The sequence below is a fragment of the Euprymna scolopes genome, chromosome 36 (assembly GCF_053919585.1).
Source record: "Euprymna scolopes isolate OS-2025 chromosome 36, ASM5391958v1, whole genome shotgun sequence".
NCBI classification, from domain to species: domain Eukaryota; kingdom Metazoa; phylum Mollusca; class Cephalopoda; order Sepiida; family Sepiolidae; genus Euprymna; species Euprymna scolopes.
This window is the reverse complement of record NC_136517.1, coordinates 94,809,417-94,831,696: the sequence shown is the minus strand read 5'-3', so window position 1 is coordinate 94,831,696 and position 22,280 is coordinate 94,809,417. Positions and strand designations below refer to the sequence as shown.

General features: G+C 34.1%; 1 protein-coding gene across 6 annotated transcripts in view; it reads left to right on the top strand.

The window, feature by feature from the left end:
• Positions 1-652: 652 nt before the first annotated feature.
• LOC145260687 (3-oxo-5-alpha-steroid 4-dehydrogenase 1-like) overlaps positions 653-22,280 on the top strand; it is a 53,595-nt gene continuing 31,967 nt past the window's right edge. For 3 of the 6 annotated variants that reach the window (XM_080119074.1, XM_080119075.1, XM_080119073.1), the window contains exons 1-2: positions 4,076-4,451; positions 21,760-21,926. In XM_080119074.1, the coding sequence (XP_079975200.1) occupies positions 4,147-4,451; positions 21,760-21,926 (472 nt within the window). In that variant the 5' untranslated portion in view covers positions 4,076-4,146. Of the gene's footprint in view, positions 793-4,075; positions 4,452-13,180; positions 13,299-21,759; positions 21,927-22,280 lie in introns of those variants that run through there. The other 3 variants (XM_080119076.1, XM_080119077.1, XM_080119072.1) reach the window with 3 other exon arrangements.

The following is a 22,280-nucleotide window of genomic DNA, read 5'->3' as shown; positions in this document are numbered from 1 at the left end:
TTTGTAAGAAATATGTTTATGAAATTATGGAAATCAAGTTTTTGCTTTTAAATTTTAAGAATAAAAGTTTTTAATAATGGAAGTATGAAAATTGAGTGCAAGTCTATGAATGGGCCACAAGTAATATTTGTTACTATAAGAATCTGAAAAAAATCTTTATAATGTACGTACTTGTCACTGCATGAAAATGTCATATTCCAAAAATTACGTAAATCGATCAAGTAGTTTTTTTTTTTTTTTAAGAAAATCAAATATTATCGGACGTATTATCGAAGTTTCGCCATTCCGCCATTTTGTTTGAGAGATACCGCCACTAACGACACCTAGCGGATATATAGCTCAACATGGGCAGAACATGCAGACCATCGAATATTTTATCAATCAAAAAGGGTTTTCGACATTTACGAAAAAAAAAAAAAAAACTAAAAATAGTCGATGGTCTGCCCTCCACATTCTCTTTATTAAAAGAAATCAATTTATTTATTTATTATCCCTAAAAATCGTAAAATTTGTTTTTCCTTAAAAAAAAAAAAAAAAATTTGTATTTTCTTAAAAAAAACAAAACAAAAAAAAAACTACTTGATTGATAAAATATTCGATGGTCTGCATGTTCTGCCCTTGTTGAGCTATATATCCGCTAGGTGTCGTTAGTGGCGTTATCTCTCAAACAAGATGGCGGAATGGCGAAACTTCGATAATACGTCCGATAATATTTGATTTTCTTAAATAAAAGAAAAACTACTTGATCGATTTACGTAATTTTTGGAATATGACATTTTCATGCAGTGACAAGTACGTACATTATAAAGATTTTTTTTCAGATTCTTATAGTAACAAATTGTGGCCGATTTATAGATTTGCACCGAAAATTGTTACGATCACCTCTCACGTTGGGACTACGTAAAAGCACTCACACAGCAACAAAAAAAAAAAAAAAAAAAAGAAAGAAAGGAAGGTTCTCTGGGTTCAATATATTTCGCCAAACAAAAGCGGAAAAAAAAACCCCGGAAAATATGAAACAGACGAATGAACAGCACATGAAAGTAAGTAACAAAACGCAAATAGAAGTATTAAAGTTGAAATCAATTTTATTACAAAAATAGATTATAGGAGGAGGGGGGAGAAGGTGAGATTAAACAAAGAAAGAAAAAAAATCATGAAGATTGTTGGAGGGGGGGGGGTCTTACGCTAATGTCTAAAAATGCCGAACGGAAAATATTACAAAAATAGATTATGGGAGGAGATTTCGTTTCTTAAATTCACCAGCCAAATATCTTTTGGCAGCACAATTTTTTACCGAGATTAATTTAAATGTTAATTCATATGTTTTTCATGTTTTTGTTTGAGATTATCTCGTTAATATCCTTTGTCCATTGTAAATAAGTTCGCTCAGGTCAGTTTTTCGTTAGTGGAAAAGCGTAGCTTCATTGGAACAAAGTTTCACTGTCCAATCATCATGGACACTTGCCGAGAAGTGTCTTTTTTTTTTTCTTGTGGACAATAAGAGTCACCACTTATCAAGGCCTGAAGGCCACTCGAGGATAAGGGTTATTGAGTGTACAGTAGTCAATAGGATAATATTGTAGTTATCTTCAGTAATGGAAATTTGGTAAATTGGATTACCTAAGGGGACGGTTCATCAAGAATTTGTTTATGTTGGACTTGAAGACTACCAAATTGTCGTCAGCTGGAAAACTATCGATTACTATATTGTCCTTTTGACGACTGTACACTCTTTAACCCTTATCCTTGAGTGGCCTATCGGCCTTGATAAGTGGTGATGCCTATGTAAAAAAAAAACAAAAAAAAACAGGCAAACGGAAGAGAATTCCACATGCGTGCAGTTCTAAGAAAGAAGCCTTGTTCTTGGAATCTATGTTTAGGTTTAGGCACAGATAAAGAGTGGGGGAAATTGACAGTGGTTTCAGAAAGATGTCTTTTTTTCCTTTCTCCCTCCTCTCTCTCTCTCTCTCTTCTCCCTTTTCATCCATATTTTGCTTGCCTCTCTTTTTCTTTCTTTGTCCATTTTCGGCGCTAAGTGTCCTAGGCCCAAGAAGGGTCAGGCAGTGCGTGACCTTATCAAATGCCTAACTCATCCTTAAGGAGTGGGAGCAGATGTTAAGACCTGTTGAGCCTTTTATTTGACTCTCTCATCCCCTCCTCCTCTCTCTCTCTCTCTCTCTCTCTCTCTCTTTCCCTACGCATTTTCTTTCCCTCGTTATAGGTTTGTCGTGGGGCAAGAAAAACTGTGTTCCCTTTTCCACTGTTGCATACAACAAAACAGACATGCGACATTCCAGCATGAGAGAAAGAAGAAGAAAAGAGAGGACGAATAAATCTGCTTAACAACAAACCGAAAGCGAGGCAAGTTGACCTATTTATGCCCCTCTTCTCCAGCATTCCCAGTTTTATTTGTTTTGCTGAACGAAATATACATAAAACTTAATTTTTTATGATTAAAATCTAAATGATTGTCCTTTTGTTTTAGACGGAATGAATTCAAATACAAGTATCCAACTTCTAAACTAAGTTCCATTTGTAAAAATTTCGTCTGGAATTAATGACCTTCATTTATTCATTTCTTGAGCGCGACGTCACTAGTTGGACTCTGTCGCCATGAAGAAAGCACTTCTTGACCAAAAATTTCAATCTGGCTGGGGGGGCTAAGAGTCTCTCGAATTGAGAGATCCAAACACTGCCGAAGGATTTTATGCAGCAGCAGCAGCAGCTCCAGCAGCCACAACAGCAGTAATCCAAAGACCCCTTTTCAGGGCTCGATTCCTACAAAAGACCTTCCCCTTTGTTTACTCTGTTAGCCTTCCTGACTGCAGCGCAGCAGTAATCCAAAGAGCCCTTTTCAGGGCTAGGTTCCTACAAAAGACCTTCCCCTTTGTTTTACTGCCTGTCGCCTCCTGCAACTTCCAGCGATCCTGTAGCCTCAGCTTCCTGCATCTCCTGCCTGCAGCCTTCAGCTTCCTGCATCTCCTGCCTGCAGCCTTCAGCTTCCTGCATCTCTTGCCTGCAGCCTCAGCTTCCTGCGACTTCTGCTTGCAACACCCAGCCTTCTTCTGGTGCAGCTTGGTTCTGCTTCGCAGTCTGCTGCCTCTCTGTTCCAGTCCCGGACGCCATTCCTAGACCGCTCCAGTGTCTAGGTCCCCGGTTCTTGACCGATCCAGACCAGGTTCAAGACTCTAGACCATGCTAACATCTAGTCTCTAGTTCCTGATGTCCCGCCGATCAATCCAGACCAGGACAAGGACTCTAGACCACCCTAACATCTAGGTTCTCATTCCTGATTCCTGATCCAGACTACCCGTACTCTAGACCTGACCAACATCTCCAAACCACTCTAACATCCAGCAGACCAGTTCCGGAGAACAACTCTTGTTCACACCATATCTATTTTCTGACGAATAAAAAGGCGATCTTTCGTCCTTTAAACGAACATCCTGCGTCTGTCAATCTTCTTTGCCTATTCACCGTTTTTCTACCTGTGTCTACCTTCACAAAGTTGTTGAGTCTCCGGACGAACGGCCCTGCAACAGGTTCAACGTCTATCTCTCGACATTCTTTTGCCTCGGTCATAATCAAAATAAAAAAAAGCAAGATATATTTTCCGTCAGCTAAAAAAAGATGAAATTTAAAATGTTTTCGCACCTAATACAATTGTGAATTACTTGGGACCTCTATCCAATCATGGCTGAAGGAACGAGAGCATGCTACCCTTGTGAAGTAAATAAAAAGTTTCGTTCAAAATTCTTGAGTATAACAAGAAACACCTGAAGAAGGTTAGACATTACTACGACCAAAACGTGAAAATGACACTCAAGAGGAGAACAGTAGTCCGAAGAATCCAAATAATATGAATAAACAATATTTATCTAAAAAATTCAGAAACCTAATATTGATTTCTCTGTTCAAAACACTAATTTTTTTAGCTATCCAGAAAAATATCAACTATATCAAAATATTTGTTGATTAAATATATTTTTCATTTCGTGGAATTTCCACGGGTCTTGCTAGTTTTATACTAAGGGAACAAAGAAAGAAAAAGAGCAAGAAAAAGTATTTGGTACTTATTCACTTCCGGTCTAGTTTCTTTCACTTCCGGTCTACTTATCTTTAGTTTGTTGTTGTAAAACGACCATGGCGGTCGGCATGTTGGAGTCGTTGTTAGATAATGATCGACTCTTTCTTGATTATATAACTTACGGGTTTTTCATCTTTTCCGTTTTTACCGTGATTGTCCTCCCATGGATTCCCGCTCCCTACGGACGATATTCGAATTCGAAATGGGGCTGGGCTTTAAACGCCAAACTTTCTTGGTTTCTTCAAGAACTGCCGGCCGTTTGTGTGCCAACTTGTCTCCTCCTTTTCACGGAATGTCCGCGTGTTTCATTTGCGGTTAACAAGATTCTCACCGCTTTGTTCGTCTGCCATTATTTACAAAGGTAGATATATATTTTAACTCATCAATCGTTCTTCTGCAGAATACGAACAACGTTATTTATTTATTCAAAATAATATTTTGAAAATAGAATTTTAAAGTTAAATTCAATTTTTTTGGTATCTTTAGTTGGTTCTTCGGTACTCATGCATCATGCACTTATTGATTCGTGCTGAAATAATAACGTTATTATTTAAAAAAGCCATTCTTAACATGGGGCGGGGGGAGGGTGTTTTGTAACTATTCTATACTTTAATCTTACAATTGAATAAAAAACATATAAAACTTTAATTAAATGTGGAATACGATTTAAAAAAAAATAGCGCGGATCACTCTCTGCATTAACGCCCAAATTTCAATTTTATTTAAAAAAAAAAAAAAAAAAAAAATTACTGAAAATACAAAAAAATCGGTGCTTGTTAAGAAAGGGTCGCCAGATCGATTTTTTTTTTTTTTTTTTTTGAATATGTGCTTATAAGCAAAAACAACAGTTCTTACTTAATTGTTTTGTCGAAAATAGTAATATATCAAAAAATTATGAAAATTCATCAAGTAGGAAATTATTTATAGTTAAAAATAATTTTGGTGCTTGATGCACTTTTGTTGTTCCTATTTACAATGCCTCCCCACGGGACAGAGTTAGACACCAGGGTCGTTTTTTAACGTGGAGAAAAGGAGCAAAAATAAAAATTGTCTCAGTCGTGAAGGATTTCTCCTCCACTGACAGAGAACAAGAAATTGAAGTGCAGCTGTGCAGCACTGCAGCAGCACTGCAGACTGCAGCACCGAGCTATTTTAAAATAGTTTTTCAGGTTAAATTCAATTTTCACTATATCTTTTTTTTTTTTTTTTTTTTAATTATTTTTCTTACATTGTTACGTGGAAGCACAGAATACTTACAAAACACCCTCCCCTCCCCACGTTAAGAATGGCTTTCAAAATAACGTTATTTCAGCACGGTAACAAAAGTGCATAAGTACCGTAATTTTTACGGAAAATTTGGGGAAATTGCATTTTTCCTAGCTGTAAACACCTTGAAGATTGTGAATATAGGGGACATACGTATTTCCCTTTTCGACACTTTTACGATTAAATGTTTTTTTACTAAACACAATCGCAGTTGTTCTATTCGATGAATTTTCGTAATTTTTGGATATACTGCTATTTTCGACATGGCAATTAAGTATTGTTGTTTTTGCATATAGCAACATATTTTTTTAATCGATCTGTCGATTCTTTCTTAATAAGCAGCAAAATTACAATTTTGTCGCATTTTACATTTTTTATTATTACTGCTATAAAATTTGTTGTGCTGTCATCGAACGAAGATGTCATATTCCGAAAATCACGTACAATGATCAAGTAGTTTAATTTTTAACTAAAAAAAAATTTGTACACACACCTTGCAAAAGTAAATGTCTCACTCGACATTATGAAATAAATATATATTAAGAATCCAAGGGAGATAACCTAGCAATAATTCTTACTAGATTTATGCCGACAAATTCGCATCAATCACTTAAAACTGATTTTCTTTATATATAAATAAAATTACTTGATAAATGTATGTGATTTTTAGAATATGAAATCTTCATTTAGTAATGAGTACATGCATCAAGATTTTTCTGTATTTTTTTTGTTTTGTTAAGTGTAGTTCTAGGTGTATCAGAAATTTGGAGGAAATTTTGACACCCCTAACAGAAAACTGCGAATAAAATATTAAAAAAACAAAAAAAACTCGTAATTTCTCTTTTTAAAGTGGGTTGTTTATTTTCTGTATAGAATATACTTCCAAAATAAACTTTTAAAGTTGTTTAAAAAATAATATTTCTATTATTTTTTATTTAAAAAAAAAAAAAAAAAAAGTGTTTACAAAATGCCGGCGTGCCTTCATGCAGCCATTTTTTTTACGTAATAAAATCAATAGAAGTTTACGAGTTAAAATGTTTTCAATTTTTAAACTTTTAAAATCTATCAAAATTTTTCTATTGGTTCAATTTTTACGATATTTTCATGGTCATTGTGAAATTTTATGCTCTTTCTAATAAACCAAATATAACATTTTAGAGAAACGCGTTTTTTTTTCAAATTCATCCCCCCCCCCATTTTGAAATGTTTATTAAAATTTTTATAATTAATTTATATGCCAAAGTTTTATATATCACAAATTGAAGATAAAAGATCAATAAAGAAAATATTCTAATTTAAAACAAACAAAAGAATAGTTTTTTTGGAAATTTACCTGTAAAGTCAAAAGTGTAATACTTTTTTTTTTTTTTTTTTTTTTTTAAACCACTTTGATTATTATTATTTTTATTTTTTTTAAATGAAAGCCCAGGGTTTGTATTACTGTACACATAGATTCGAAAAAGTTGTCAAAAAACAAATATATAACAAATAAATGTTATCAAAGGCAAGATAAGTTACTTTTCTACCAAACTGGATATATTTTTCGTGTTTTACAGTGTTTACCGATGTATTGGAACATTCAAGATGGCGCCCGACTCTCTCTTTAACACGGTAAGTTTGGGATAAGGTGTTATAAATAAAAACCGAATAAAATACTGTTAAAAACTCGCTCAATATATGTTACCGTGACATAGGTTGACATATATTCGTTGGGTTTTAATAGTATTTTATATAGTTTATTATTTATAACACCTTTTCCCAAACTTAACGTGTTAAAGAGGGTGTGAGACGCCATCTTGAATTTTCGAATCGAGCTGAATAAATATGTTACATTGAATAAAAACACGAAAAAATATCCAGTTTGGCAGAAAAGTAATTTATCTTGCCTTTGATAACATTTATTTGTTATATATTTGTTTTTTGACAACTTTTTCGAATCTGTGTGTACAGTAATACAAACCCAAGCAGGTAAAAATATGTTGATTTTCTTTATATTTTTTTTAAAAGAAAACCGCTTTAAAAAAACAAATATTGCATAATTTGCTATTAAACCTGTTATTTTTTTAAAAGTTTGGTCTTTGCTCCTTTAATTAAAAAGAAAATTAGGGTTTGAATTACATTTTTCAAGTAGTTATAAACTTCGAAAGATAGTAAGTTGAATTATTAAAGTTCTGAATCTTCATTTTTAATGGCCACTTTCTGATACACCTAGTGTAGTTCTAAATAAAACGCCTTTATTTCAACACTGTCCGTATTCTACATAAATTCCAAATCAAATGGGGAGGGGTGCGTTCCGTTGTTAAACTACACTTGGACGGACCTGAACGAGAATCACCTCCCCCCTATAATTTTAATCGGTATTCTGCGGTTAGTATTTTTTTTTTTTTTTTACGACCTAGCTCAACGTAGTATAAACATCCCCAACTTACCCATGTAAAGCACGGCGAGTTTGTTTTACTTACTATGCGCGTAGATTCGAAAACGTTGTCAAAAAATAAATATATAACAAATAAATGTTATCAAAAGCAAGATAAGTTACTTTTCTACCTGGATAAGTTTTTAGTGTTTTTATTTAATGTAAAATGTGTAATCGGTTCAAAAGTCACACAGTGTTTACCGATATATTTGAAAAAGGCAGATGGCAGCTAGCTTGCTGTTGAACACGTTAAGTTTGAGAAAATGAGTTCAAACTGAAAAAAATTATACAAAATGCTGTTAGAAACTCACTCAATATATGTCAGCCTATGTCACGGTAACATATATTGAGTGAGTTTCTAACAGTATTTTATATAATTTTTCAGTTTGAACTCATTTTCCCAAACTTAACGATTAACTGATCACACATAAAACACTAAAAAATTATCCAGTTAGGTAGAAAAGTAACTTATCTTACCTTTGATAACATTTGTTTTTTTTGACAACTTTTTCAAATCTGTGTTTAGTAATACAGAACGACTTTCGGAATAAGCACCCCCCCCCCACACCTCGAAAGCTATACTACATAACATACTAAAACTTACTATAAAAATTAGGGCGGGGGGGATTCTCGTTCATGTCCACCTTTGAAATACTAAAATGACTTTTCCGGGGCATTCATCGGCATCAGTTGAAGTGATATCGTAAACAAGTTGTGTTTTCTGAGTATTTGAAGGAAATGTTTCAGTAAAATAGAGTTATTTCCCATGAACCAATGACGACGATTGTAAAAGTACTCCTTCCCCTCCCATGTTGAGAATGGCTTTCGAAATACTAATTTCAACATGACACGTAATTAAGAATAGTGTTTTTTTTTGTTTTTTTTTTGTTTTTTAAATTTAAATTGCATTTTTTCAAAATAGTTTTTTCGAGTTTAATTCAACTTTTATGATATCTGTTTTTATTACATTGTAAGGTTAGCGTATAGAATAGGTACAAAACACGCTCCCTTCCCCATAGTAGAATGGCTTTCTAAATAATAACGTTATTTCAGCACGGATCAATAAGTCCACTCGAACCGCATTTTTTTTTTGTTTGTTTGTTTATAGTCGATTAGAAAATTAAAAAAATAGTTCGGTTCAAATTCTGTAGAAGCACAGAGATTTGAGCAGGGATTTTTTTTACGGCAGATCAGGCAGGCCTATCGATCTAGTTATTTGATAAGTTCTGGAAAGAAAAGCGGCAATCTTTTACAATATCCAACAGAATAAAAAGGAAAAAGTGACGCTAATTTCAGAAGAATTCTCGTGTGTGTGTGTGTGGTGTGTGTGTGTGTGTGTGTGTGTGTGTGTGTGTTTTTTACTACAGTGTAAACCAAATATAAGAAAAACAAATGTAAGGGAGATTTTCTCTGATCCCAAATAAGAGACTGTGTTATTTTACAATGTAATCCGGATATATGTAGGAACCTGTAGCTTTTTTTTTGTTTTTTTTTTTTTTGTTTTTTTTTTGTTTTTTTTTGTTTTTTTTTTGTTTTTTTAATTAACTTTGAGAAATTTTAAGAAAAATAGAGTTATCTCCCATGAACCAATAACAATGATTAGAAAAGCGCCGTTTTTAATTATTCTGTATTTTCGATGTTTATTTGTAAAAATAAATAAATAAAGGAGTGCTGCTGCTTATGTTGGGTGAGTCCAACCATCGAGGGATAAAAGAACCAACATGAGTTAAACATGGCAGATGGTCAAAGGGGTAGGAGGATGATAAGAGGTAGTTTCAAACCTAGAAAAACAGGTTCTTTCATTCGATTTTGTTCCTATTTAGTTTGCCTCCCCACGAGGGCAGAGTCAGACAACCGGGTCGTTTTTTAACGTGGAGAAAAGAAACAAAAATAAAAATTGTCTCAGTCGTAAAGGATTTCTCCTCCCTAACAGAGAACAAGAAATTGAAGTGTAGCAGTAGTAGCACTGTAGCATCTGAAGAACAGATACTACACTTTGAGTTATATATTTTTTTTATTAACTCGGAAAGTTTACAAACAAAACAGTAATAAACAAAAAAATAAGGCTCAAGACCACTCCAAAATTGGGGAGGGGACGTCTATGGTCATTCTTGTCCCTGTACCTTGCTAGTTTATGCTTGATCTTAGCTAAACTTCTCATTCACCACAATACCTCAAGCACACTGGGAGTCATCCTATCGAAGATTCCCAAATCATATCGTGTATGTATGTGTGTGTGTTTTTTATGAGCAATAAAATAAATTTGTAAGTATAAAATTCTATAAAAAATGACACTTTGATCTTGGCCCGAAGGTCAAGAAGTCTTCTCTTAAGGTGTTATTGTGGCAATCAAACCAGGCGATCGACCATTTGAAGTTTGTTCCTGCAAACATTTTGATACTAGTTGTTACCAGACCTTGTTGGGCGGGTCGCTTATAGAGTATTTTATTTTTTTAACCCAGACTGTTGCCTGCTCGCCTTGGAGTATCGCCCTTCACCCTTCAACCACTTTTTAATAAATATAAAAGTTTTTCTTCATTGTTTAATACTAGATATTATTACTAATCTAATATATAAACGTCTATATGTCTGTCTGTCTGTCTCTATATTTTCAAACTCTATCTCCTCCAAAACTAAAAGTCGCAGAGCAGCGCTAGAGGCCCTAAATGATTGGATTTTTTACGGGCCGTTCTTTTATGGGTCTTAAGCCAGTTAAAATAGTTTTTAAGGAGTCAAAATTGAAAAAAAAATCATAAATTTTGTACATTCATCTTGGTTTATTTTTAATTTTTAATCAGTTCATATGTGTCATGTTGGTACAGTGGTAACGTCACCAGCTTTGAATGCAACAGTTTTGATTTCGGTTTCGATTTTAGCTCATGGCGCCCAAATATATATATTTTTTTTTTATTTTTGAAATCACGACTGTATAATAATATATACACAATCCGGACAAATTAAAATATCATATTTAAGCACATCTTGCGCCTGGGCACCCCCCCCCTGCTAGTAATTGATAAAACTTTTATCTTTTTATTGTAACCTAAATAAATTTCGCTGATAATGGAACAAAGAGATGAGAGTTCAAAGGTATGTAACAAAGCAAATGATAAACCAGTGATGCACGTGTGATGTCATAGAAGTAAATGAATATATATATATATATATATATATATATATATATATACTTGTTTATTGTTATATAAACATGGTCACATCCCGCTACTACAAATAGCCACTTGTTTCAATCAAACAACAGATATCATCAGGCAGCGACTTGACTATTCAAAAGTTCAATGAATGGGTTATTCATTGAACTTTTGAATAGTCAAGTCGCTGCCTGATGATATCTGTTGTTTGATTGAAACAAGTGGCTATTTGTAGCAGCGGGATGTGACCATGTTTATATAACAATAAACAAGTATTATCAGCTCTTTTTATTGAGCACTATCTAACAACCTCGTTGAATTCATTAGTCCATTACTTTTGAATAAAAAAACCCGAGTATATATATATATATATATATATATATATATATAATTGTAATTCAATGAATTTCAAAAAACTCTCATTGAAATGAATTTCATATCAAAGAATTTTTATTATTCTAAGCAAGACAAAGAATGCTTTAGAAAATTAATCTCCTTAACCTTTTCGATGTCTACCATCTCATCAGAGGAGAGAAAATATTAGCAAATATTTAGCAAATATCCTCTGATGAGATGGTAGACATGGAAACCCTATAGGTTAAGGAGTTTCATTTTCTAAAGCATTCTTTGTCTTGCTTAGAATAATAAAAATTCTTTGATATGAAATTCATTTCAATGAGTTTTTTGAAATTCATTGAATTACAATTTAATTTATTTGCTCTATCTTGCATATCAAGTTTAGATGGGATAACTTATAGAATATTAATGCCAGTTATATTTTGTAAACCTTACAATCTCACGTTTCCATAACAACTGATTTTTAAATAAAAACTATTCTGAAGTATATATATATATATATATATATATATATATATGAAGGTTAAGATTTTTTTCCTTTGAAGCGCTGGTTGAGTTTGAATAAAATAAAATTATAGGAGGGAAATGTTGTGCATTTCTCTCCTAATAATTATTTAAATAAACACAAGGCCAAACGACATTGCTTTTAACAAAACAACAACAAAGGGTTTATTTAAAAAAAAAAAAAAAAAGGCGAGATTGTATCTCCGACTGGAAAGAAAGAAAGCAAGTATAAGTGTCTGTTTTAAGGTGTCGTCTGCCATCAGACTGCTGTCATCAACAAGTAGCAGTGGGAGGAGTGAATGAGAGAGGTCTGTATAGGTTGCTTGCTGGCGTCCCTCTGTCGATCGCAGCTGAGATCCCAAAGGGCTAAAAATAGTTCTTCAGGGGACAGCTCAAATCAATGCGCCCTGCCAAACGATTGTTCAGTGCGTCCGAATCACTTTGGCACTGGGCATTGATCCACTTATAGTTAACTGCTACAAAATATATACGTTTGAAGCCAAAACAACGCATTTTTACAAACTAAACACATTTATTTCGTTTGAAATTTATATTGAAATTTATATTGAAATTTATATTGAAATTTATATTGAAATTCATATTGAAATTTATATTGAAATTTATATTGAAATTTATATTGAAATTCATATTGAAATTCATATTGAAATTTATATTGAAATTCATATTGAAATTCATATTGAAATTCATATTGAAATTCATATTGAAATTCATATTGAAATTCATATTGAAATTTATATTGAAATTCATATTGAAATTTATATTGAAATTCATATTGAAATTTATATTGAAATTTATATTGAAATTTATATTGAAATTTATATTGAAATTCATATTGAAATTCATATTGAAATTTATATTGAAATTCATATTGAAATTCATATTGAAATTTATATTGAAATTTATATTGAAATTTATATTGAAATTTATATTGAAATTTATATTGAAATTTATATTGAAATTTATATTGAAATTCATATTGAAATTTATATTGAAATTTATATTGAAATTTATATTGAAATTCATATTGAAATTCATATTGAAATTTATATTGAAATTTATATTGAAATTTATATTGAAATTCATATTGAAATTCATATTGAAATTTATATTGAAATTCATATTGAAATTCATATTGAAATTCATATTGAAATTTATATTGAAATTTATATTGAAATTCATATTGAAATTCATAAATATATTTCGAAGTAAAACTTCATCTTCAGTATTTCTTTCTTTTTTATTTTTTTTGCCATGTTGTTGTTGGAGCATAGAATCAGAAAATAGAAGTCCGTTTGTTATTTTTACGGTAGTTTTTTAAATCTAGGAACGATGCATTGGCCACGCGGAATTTACGTTAAGATTTTTGTTCCTTTGAAGCGCTGGTTGAGTTTGAATAAAATGACATCAGGATCGGAAGAGAAAGAAAGAAAGAAAGAGAAAACAAAATGATTTTAAAACATGTGGCATCAAGACTTTTGAACCACATATTAACATGGTAAAGTTTTTTTTTTTTTCAACCACATATCAACATGGTAAAGTTTTTTTTTAACCACATATCAACATGGTAAAGTTTTTTGTTTTTTTTAACCACATATCAACATGGTAAAGTTTTTTGTTTTTTTTAACCACATATCAACATGGTAAAGTTTTTTGTTTTTTTTAACCACATATCAACATGGTAAAGTTTTTTGTTTTTTAACCACATATCAACATGGTAAAGTTTTTTGTTTTTTAACCACATATCAACATGGTAAAGTTTTTTGTTTTTTAACCACATATCAACATGGTAAAGTTTTTTGTTTTTTAACCACATATCAACATGGTAAAGTTGTTTTTTTTTTAACCACATAGCGGCACGACAGGAACTTTTAAACAAGATACAATCCAAACTTTTAACAAGATTTTCAGACAGCCGCATACAATGGAACGACTTAGACACATAACAGCTGGTTACAGCTGCAGACTAAGCAACTAATTAACCATATTGTCACTGGCTTGGAAAATACATGTCAGGTGGCTTGGTGTGTGGTGAAAAAAAAACACTCGTCAAATTTATTTTCTTTGTTTCTATGCAAGGCTTTCGTACATAACATCGGGCGTTAAAACATAACGACCACATTATAAGAAGCATGGTGACTGTTCAAATAATGATTTCTGTGCGCAATGGCAGCTGCACATTCTGGAGGGAACCGTGGCTGGCTGTTAGGTTTTTGCTGGAATTTTTTGGAGGGTATGAAGCGGTTTATACCTACAATTAACCATTCCATCAGATCTGATACTATGGAGGACAAGTTCTTTTTAAACATGGAACACAGAGATAGATCTGATATAAATGTACGGAAACTATCCCAGTCAGCCATAGAGTATCGATATACTGTAAGAGATATGTCGGAGGATTTATCACATTTTGTTTTTATCTTAACTGAGACAACTGAGTGGTCAGAAGATCCTAGTGGGGACAGAATGTAAGATGAACATAGCTCAGGGCAACTTGTGTACTGACCATTAGTGTCGGGCACATGGCTGGGTTCGTGGACAATCTGGGCTAGGTCATAAGCAATGGAGAAATCGTGACAGAACTTCCCCTCATCATCTGTCTTATTTGAGTGGGCTAACCATTCCACATTCTGAACATTGAAGTATCCACAGACGTGAATGTTAGCTGAAGGATGAGGAGATAGAATGTGGTAAATTTTCTCCGATGTGCTCTTAAAGATAATAACTCCACTGTTAAGGGGATGATAGTGCGAAAATAAACGCAATGGTGTGAGCAAGTGCGATCCGAAAGCGCATATAGGGTAATTTAGGATCTTCTCTGGAGATGACCCTATCACATGGTACGTCATTTCTAATGTAGGCACATGTTCTTTGCCTACGTCAATCTTGGGGTCAGATTCGGATGCTAAATTAGAATATCCTTTAATTATGAACTCATTTAGGCAAATAGTCGGTCCAATGCCAGTTTCAGTAAGGAAGAATAGGTCTAGTTTGGTCTCTTGTAATTGGATTTCAACATTCCAGGTAAATTTCATATTGAGGGCCGTATACATACGTGCAAAAAAAAAAAAAAAAAAAAAATAGCAATTCAGTTAGTTAGCATCCTGTTATATCACCTTGGGCGACGCCGAGAAATTGATTCTGCTAGTAATAATTAAAAATCTTCATAAATTAAAATAACATATTTGAACATATGATCGGTTAAGGCTTGGCGGCCTATTAGTCTATATGTTTTTTTATTTGAAGTGTAACCACTTAGCAAGGCCAGAAGGCTTGTTGTTTAAAGTTAGCAGAGGAAAAAAAAAAAAGGAGGGGAGGGAAACAGATCAAACGAACAGAAGTCTTACCGCGTGTGTGTCGGGCGAGGTTGGGCGAAAGAGAGAGAAATCAAGATGGCAGCCATAGTTTTAAAAGTTGTGCTCCGGTAGAAGTCAGGCAAAATCACATGAAATCATGTAGGAGACATGTATAAAAGGAGTTGACAGGTTAGGTCGGGGAGAGGTAAAGAGACGAAGGTTGGTGACAGTGGTGATCTTGAACCCGGCGGTTGTTGGCTTGCAAAGACGAATTCCTTTTTTTTCTTTTTTTTTTTATTTCTTTAATTTTGTTGTCCTAAACCAAAACCACTTCAAGGCTACTCAAGGATAAGGGTTAAGTGTTAAGTAGATGATTAGACAAAATTGGTTATGGCGGAACTTGGGTAGGACTAGATTATCGAAATGGATGACTCGATATAAAAATGACATTATGTATTCTTCTTCCTGTATCGGGGTCCTGGATATGACCTTAAACTATATCCCAGCTTGCGGGCTTTGGGGAGTGTGGAGTTACCCCTTAATTGCCATTGCTCCCAGGTCCTCTCTGATCCGGAGTGGTAGTACCTGTTAGGGTCCCAACTATGGGTTAAATAGAAACTGACTGGAAAAAAATATATACATATTCTATTAAAAACCTTTTCTTCACAATCACTGGATTCGTCATTAAATGACCTAAAAAGAGTTGATATGCCGTAAAACAAAAACAACCAACCAACCAATCCTGTATCGGATCTGTTTTTGCAAACGTCGAGGATCATGACTCCTCAGTCCCCTCTGCATTCAGACCATTTCACTATGGTGTTTGGTCCTGGATGTGACCTTAAACTATATCCGATGGTGATACCCCTGCTTGCAAGCTTTGGGGAGTGTGGAGCCACCCTTTAACTGCCATTGCTCCCAGGTCCACTCTGATCCGGAGTGGTAGTACCTGTTAGGGTTCCAACTATGGGTTAAATAGAAATTGACTTTAAAAAAACAAAACAAATATACTCTATTAAAAAATTGTTCTTCAAAATCACTGGATTCGGCATTAAATAACCTGAAAAGGGTTGATATGCCGTAAAACAAAAACAACCAACCAACCATGGTGTTTCTAGCAGTGTAGTATTTATAATAAGTTGCAATTACTTGCTATACGGAGAGTGCTCATAGAGAGTGGGTATTCTTACTTTTAACAATTGTACCTTTTGATTTTTGTTTTATTAACTTTTTCTACAATTTCTTGTGCATTCTTAATTCACTTAGCATTTCATAAAACAAATTACAATTTCACTAATTTACGAAACTAACACAGGAAATACATATTCTTTGCTACTTACCTAAAGTAACATACATAACTTATATTAAATGCTTCCAGTTCACATGTAAACGAAAATTGCTCCCGATCCATATCCCATCTTTAACAAAATTTAGTCTAGAAGGATTTCTCCCGTACGGAAAGACTCCAGAAGTAATGGTGTGAACTTTTTAACTTTTTCTAATTAACATTTAATCATTCTTTTGTGGTTATGGTGGTGTTATGTCATCACGGAATATAACTGGTTGTTAAATATGGGAATTATAGGAAGACATCGCTTTGGCACCAAATTATTTATTTAAACAGAAAAATAGTAAAACTTTAGAGCAACAGATTATGTGAAATGCTGTGTCAGCCATCTTAAAAAGTCTTTCCCCCCACCCTTCCGATCCAGGGGAGATAACTCTTTGCTTTTCGGTTATTTCCCTTTATAACAGGTGGTATGAGGAATTCTTATCTCTTCTCTATATAAATAAAATGAACTCATTTTTTCCCGTCTGATTTTGACCTTAATAGGATTAAAAATTAAGATATTTCATGCAAATATAATATGCACAAACGGCAGAACAATATCTGAGGTGTGTTATAGGCTTATTATTTCTCAAATTCCTCGATAATCTTAGATTTCTATACTTTTTCTGCTGAGAAGTCACGGCCAAAATCGGTTAAGATTAATGGAAGTGGTAAAATATTTTCTCTCTAATAAATTCCTCCTCCCCCTGCCACCACTTAACACGGTTTGGGGATCGTTCACAAGGAACAGTTGAGAAGAGAACACCGGTTTGGCTTCGTAGTTCTTTCATGTGAAGTTATTTAAAATCACTAAACTAAGCTGCAGTGCTCTGTGGCGTAGTGGTTAGCGTGCTGGACAATTCACATTATATTTTCACGTTCGCGCCGACCTACCGTAGTCGTTTTTTTTTTTTTTTTTTTTTCCTAAACAACTGGAATGGACTTTTCTTGGTGGCCGAACTGTTAACGTTGCAGATGCTTTTTTTTTTTTTTTTTTCACACTTTATTTTCCTACTTTTACTCATGACTCCGAGTTTGATCCTTCCTACTTACCTACCATAACATTTTTTTAAAATCCCCCCCCCCCGTCCCGGAAACAAACACTCGGGCAACGCCGGGTACCCCCGCTAGTTATACAATAAATTTGATGCTGGCATATAATCAGCCCATTTTGTTTTAAACAGTTTTTAATATGCATGAACGTAGTGTTCGATTTTTTTTTTTTTTTACTTTAACTTTTTTTTTTTACATTTTTTTTATATTCTTTATTTATCACCTCCATAAAAGAAAAGCATTACAATTTCACTAATTTACGAAACTAACAGAGGAAACACATTTCCTTTTCTGCTGCTCTTAAATAACATGCAAAACTTATATTAAATGCTTCTAGTTCATATGTACATGCAAACACAAAACAACGTATATCAGGCGTGTTTTTCGTAAACATCGATGATCATGACTCATCAGTCCCCCCTCTGCATTCGAATCATTTTGCCATGATGTTTTTTACAGTATAGTATCTATAATAAGTTGCAATTACTTGCTATAAGGAGTGTGCTAGTCTTGACCATTGTATCTCAATCAGTATCATTTGCTTAGCGAGAGTTGTTGGTGCTACCAGATCAGGCTGTCTGAAGATATTGGCTTCCTGATATGAGGTCCTGGATATGACCCTAAACTATACCCAGTGGTGAGGCCCCAGCTTGCGGGCTTTGGGGAGTGTAGAGCCACCTTTTAATTACCATTGCTCCCAGGTCCACTCTGACCCGGAGTGGTAGTACCTGTTAGGGTTCCAACTATGGGTTAAATAGAAACCGACTTGAAAACAACAAATATATTCTATTAAAAAATTTTTCTTCAAAATTTTTGGATTCGGCATTAAATAACCCGAAAAGGGTTGATATGCCGTGAAACAAAAACAACCAACCAACCCTGAGATGAAATACACCTAACATTTGATGCTTTTTGTTTTTCTACTTCCTTTTGCAAAACTTAATTATGTTCTGCAAAAACAACAACACACCTTTTCCCCCTTTCCCTACTTCCCAATTCCTCTTTCTCTTTCTATCTCCCCCACTTCCTAACTGGTTTCCTAGCTTAAAATGTACCAAACATTACTACTGTAAACCTTTTCCATCTCCAATTGCAAAACTCATTCATGTTCTGCAGGGAAGGGAATAAAAACGATAAAATCCATTATAAACCAAACCAAACCAATGATTGAAAATACAAAAAGTTTGAAGAATGAAAACTTCTACAAAATAACATGAGTACTATTTCCAAAATAACTTGATTCAGCATTAAATAACATGAAAAGGGTTGATATGCCTTAAAACAAAACAACTAAACCAAACCAAGAGCTGACTAATTCAAGCTAATTTAACATACTCTGATCAGGAGCTAAATGGGTATTTTATCTTGCCCAAGGGTCTCTTTTTGGCTGGCATTGTCTTATATAATATTACATCGAAAAAATATTCTGTAAGACTCAATACCAGACGATTAATTAATCTGTATTCCTATTCATCTCAGGATTCTGATACATACACACGCACACATATTTTTTTTTTTTTTTTTTTTTTTTTTTACAAGGTGGTCACCACTTATCAAGGCCTGGAAGCCACTCAGGGATAAGGGTTATTGTAAGTACAATACGCTAGTGTGGATATTTAAAGTGTCTACTTAAGGGGGCGGTTCATCAGGAATTTGTTTACGTTGGACTTGAGGACATCCAAGTTGTAGTCAGGAGGGAAGCAGGCAGACGTAACAGAGTTCCACAGGCGTGCAGTTCTAAGAAAGAAGCTTTGTTCATGGAATCTACGTTTTGATTTAGGCATAGATAAAGAGTGGGGAAAGTTTTTCACAGTGGATTCGGCTAGACGGGTGTTTTTTGTAAAAGATTGGCGAGGGAGGGACCAGAGATTGGAGTTCAGACGAGCACCTGCCATAGAAATAACGATAAAACAAAGATAGGCTCGCAACGTCTCTTCTGTGAGAGAGAGGTTGCAGGGAAGAAAAAAAGGGCATCCTCCACTAAGCCACAAAGTCTATTTTGTACTCTGTCAAGGCAGGATAGGCTGTTTTTAGAAGCTCCTGCTCAGATATGGCAGCAGTATTCCATCCTTATATATATATATGACTTTCTCTACACTGAAGAAGAGGGGAGCAACTTACTAACAATGGAAGTATTTCCATCCCGCCATCCTATACCACGTTCAGTATTCCCAAGTGGTCACTTATCTGGTACTGGCCAGGCTGTTATATATAAAGCTTTGAAACGTCGGTAGATATATTTGTGTTTGTGTGTATACATAACTATATATATTTGTAAAATATATTTTAGTCATCGACATACAGACCTGTTTCGTTGTTTCACAACTCATCAGTGCCGCTAGACTAACACCTCTCCCAAGCCGAGGATCGAACCTAGAACCGTCGTGATGACAGTCGGCAGTTCTACCCCTTGACTACGGAATCGGTGGCCGAAATTAACCTGTCCGAACGATTATTTAAATAAACATCCGTCCGCTACTCGTAGAGGGCTCAAACGTTTGTTTGTAAACAAATCGCGAGCTTCGCATTATTTCAGCTAAATTAAGTAGCGAGTAAGATAATTTACGAGAGTGCTCTACCAAAGAGGGGAGCTATATATATTTGTATATTAATCGTCTAATGGTTATGTTAACGTGTGTATAACATTTAAAAGAACTGTTCACAAGACATATACAGATTTTAAAACATTGAAAGGAACAATACCTTCTCGTCCCATAGGCGATTCTTGGTTCACCTGTTTGGACCATCGGACTTGGAATAAAGATCTTCAACTTCTCCGAAAAAACCCCCAAAAAAACAACACTGAAATCATCGCTGCTTACACTGCTATATTTTTTATTCACGTCTCCAGTTTCGACCCACCTTCCGGTCATCCGGAGAAACCTAACTTCTCTTGTCAGCTCTGAAAACCAGCTCAACTAATTCAATCTCCACGTCTCATTCTTTGTCCTTTTTTCCACGTCTTACAACTTTTTATATACTCCCTAGATTATAATGTCTACAATTTACGAAAGGGAGTCGCCTCTATCTTTTATTTGAGTGACTTTTATTTTATAAAATTCACGCTATTCTGCCTTCTCGCATGTTTGTTTGTGTTTTTTCGTATAAAAAAAGCAAAACCAACAAAAGCGAAGGCAGTTTTCCGGCTTCATGCTGGGGACGTCCAGAAAACAATTAGCTTTGATCACTGTGTAGAAAATCCCTCATATCAGACAATTGCTGTTCATTTGGACACCTGGGAGCTGGGAACGACCTTGTGGTGAAGAAAATAAATACCACGAGAGAAAGCTGAAAACTTAACTGGCCCCAGGCACTTTCATTTCTTCGCCGACCCCTGACCTAATTATCAGTGAGTCAACAGCTTTTGATTGACGCTGTTAAATCGGTAAGATGTCAGGTTTTCCGCCTTCATGTCACAAGTTCAAAGTTGCCTTCCTACTAACAATTTTTTTTTTTTATTTGCTTCTTTTAAGCGAAAATGTGTATGTGTGTCTGCTAAAAACTTTCGACAGACAGAACAAAAATTCACAAACTCGGTATCATATTGAAGCGCCATTCTTTGCTCGAAAAATATCGAAAAATTGGCCAAAAACGTTAATTTTTTCACCCCGAAATCAACAATTTTCGACAAGGGGGGTCAACAAAAACCGTCTTCTCGTGACGACTACCAGTTCTACGCATGCGTTAAATGACGTCATGACCTGATTTACTTTAAATACTTGAAGAACTGACTAAATTTCATGTACGTCGCGTTAGGTCAGTTGATTAGTGCGTTGGTTCATTATCTAAACGTTTTGGGTTCGAATCGTGGTGTGAGATGTCTTCTTTTTTTTTTCGATTTTTTAAATTTAAATATTGAACCAGTGTTATTTAAGCCATTTTTCACGTAACGATCGTTTTTCTGTTTGTTTTTTTTACTTCGCTTATCCACCCCCAACCACACACCCAAAAACACCTGGGTACCCACCGATTTTTTAAATTTTATTATCGAAACAGGCTTATTTAAGACATTTTTCGCGTGTTCGTCTTTCTGTTTTCATCGTTTGTTTGCCTTACGTTAGTTTTTTTGTGTTTTTTTTTGATGTTTTGATTAACCCCTTCCCACCCCACCCCTTAAGTTTTAACATTGTTTCCTTTTTTTACTTCGCTTATAATAAAAAAAATATATAAACTTTGTATGGAGTTCTTCAAATGTTTATATAATTTTATTTATATAAGTTTTGTTTTTATTTAAAAGATATGTAAAAAATTTTTTATTCATCTGGATTTTATTTTTCTAGGACGTTTGTATTTCCTTTTCTAATTCGAGGCGGAAAACCATCTACGTTAATCACGGTTTTTCTTGCCTTCCTCTTCTGCACATTCAACAGTTATCAACAAACTCGTTACCTGCTGAAATATGCTGTTTACCCACCTGACTGGATATTCAGCATTCGATTCATTGGAGGTTTGTATAAACTTTTTTCATGGTTAATTCAATTACGGATTTTGTTTTAGTCAGCTAAGGGAGACCAACAAATGAAGAAATTTAAGATATTCAGTGGAAATTAAAAAATTATATTATACTGGCATGGAGGGGGGTGGGGCGCCCGGCTTTGCCCGGTCGTAAAATATGCTTAAATATGATATGTTAATTTGTCCAGATTTCATGATTTCAAAAGTTAAAAAAAAAAAAAAAAAAGCCGGTGACGTTACCACTGTACCAACGTGACACACACATGAACTAATTAAAATAAACTAACATGAATGTACAAAATGTATTACGATTTTTTTTAAATTTTGACCCATTTTTGACCCCTTA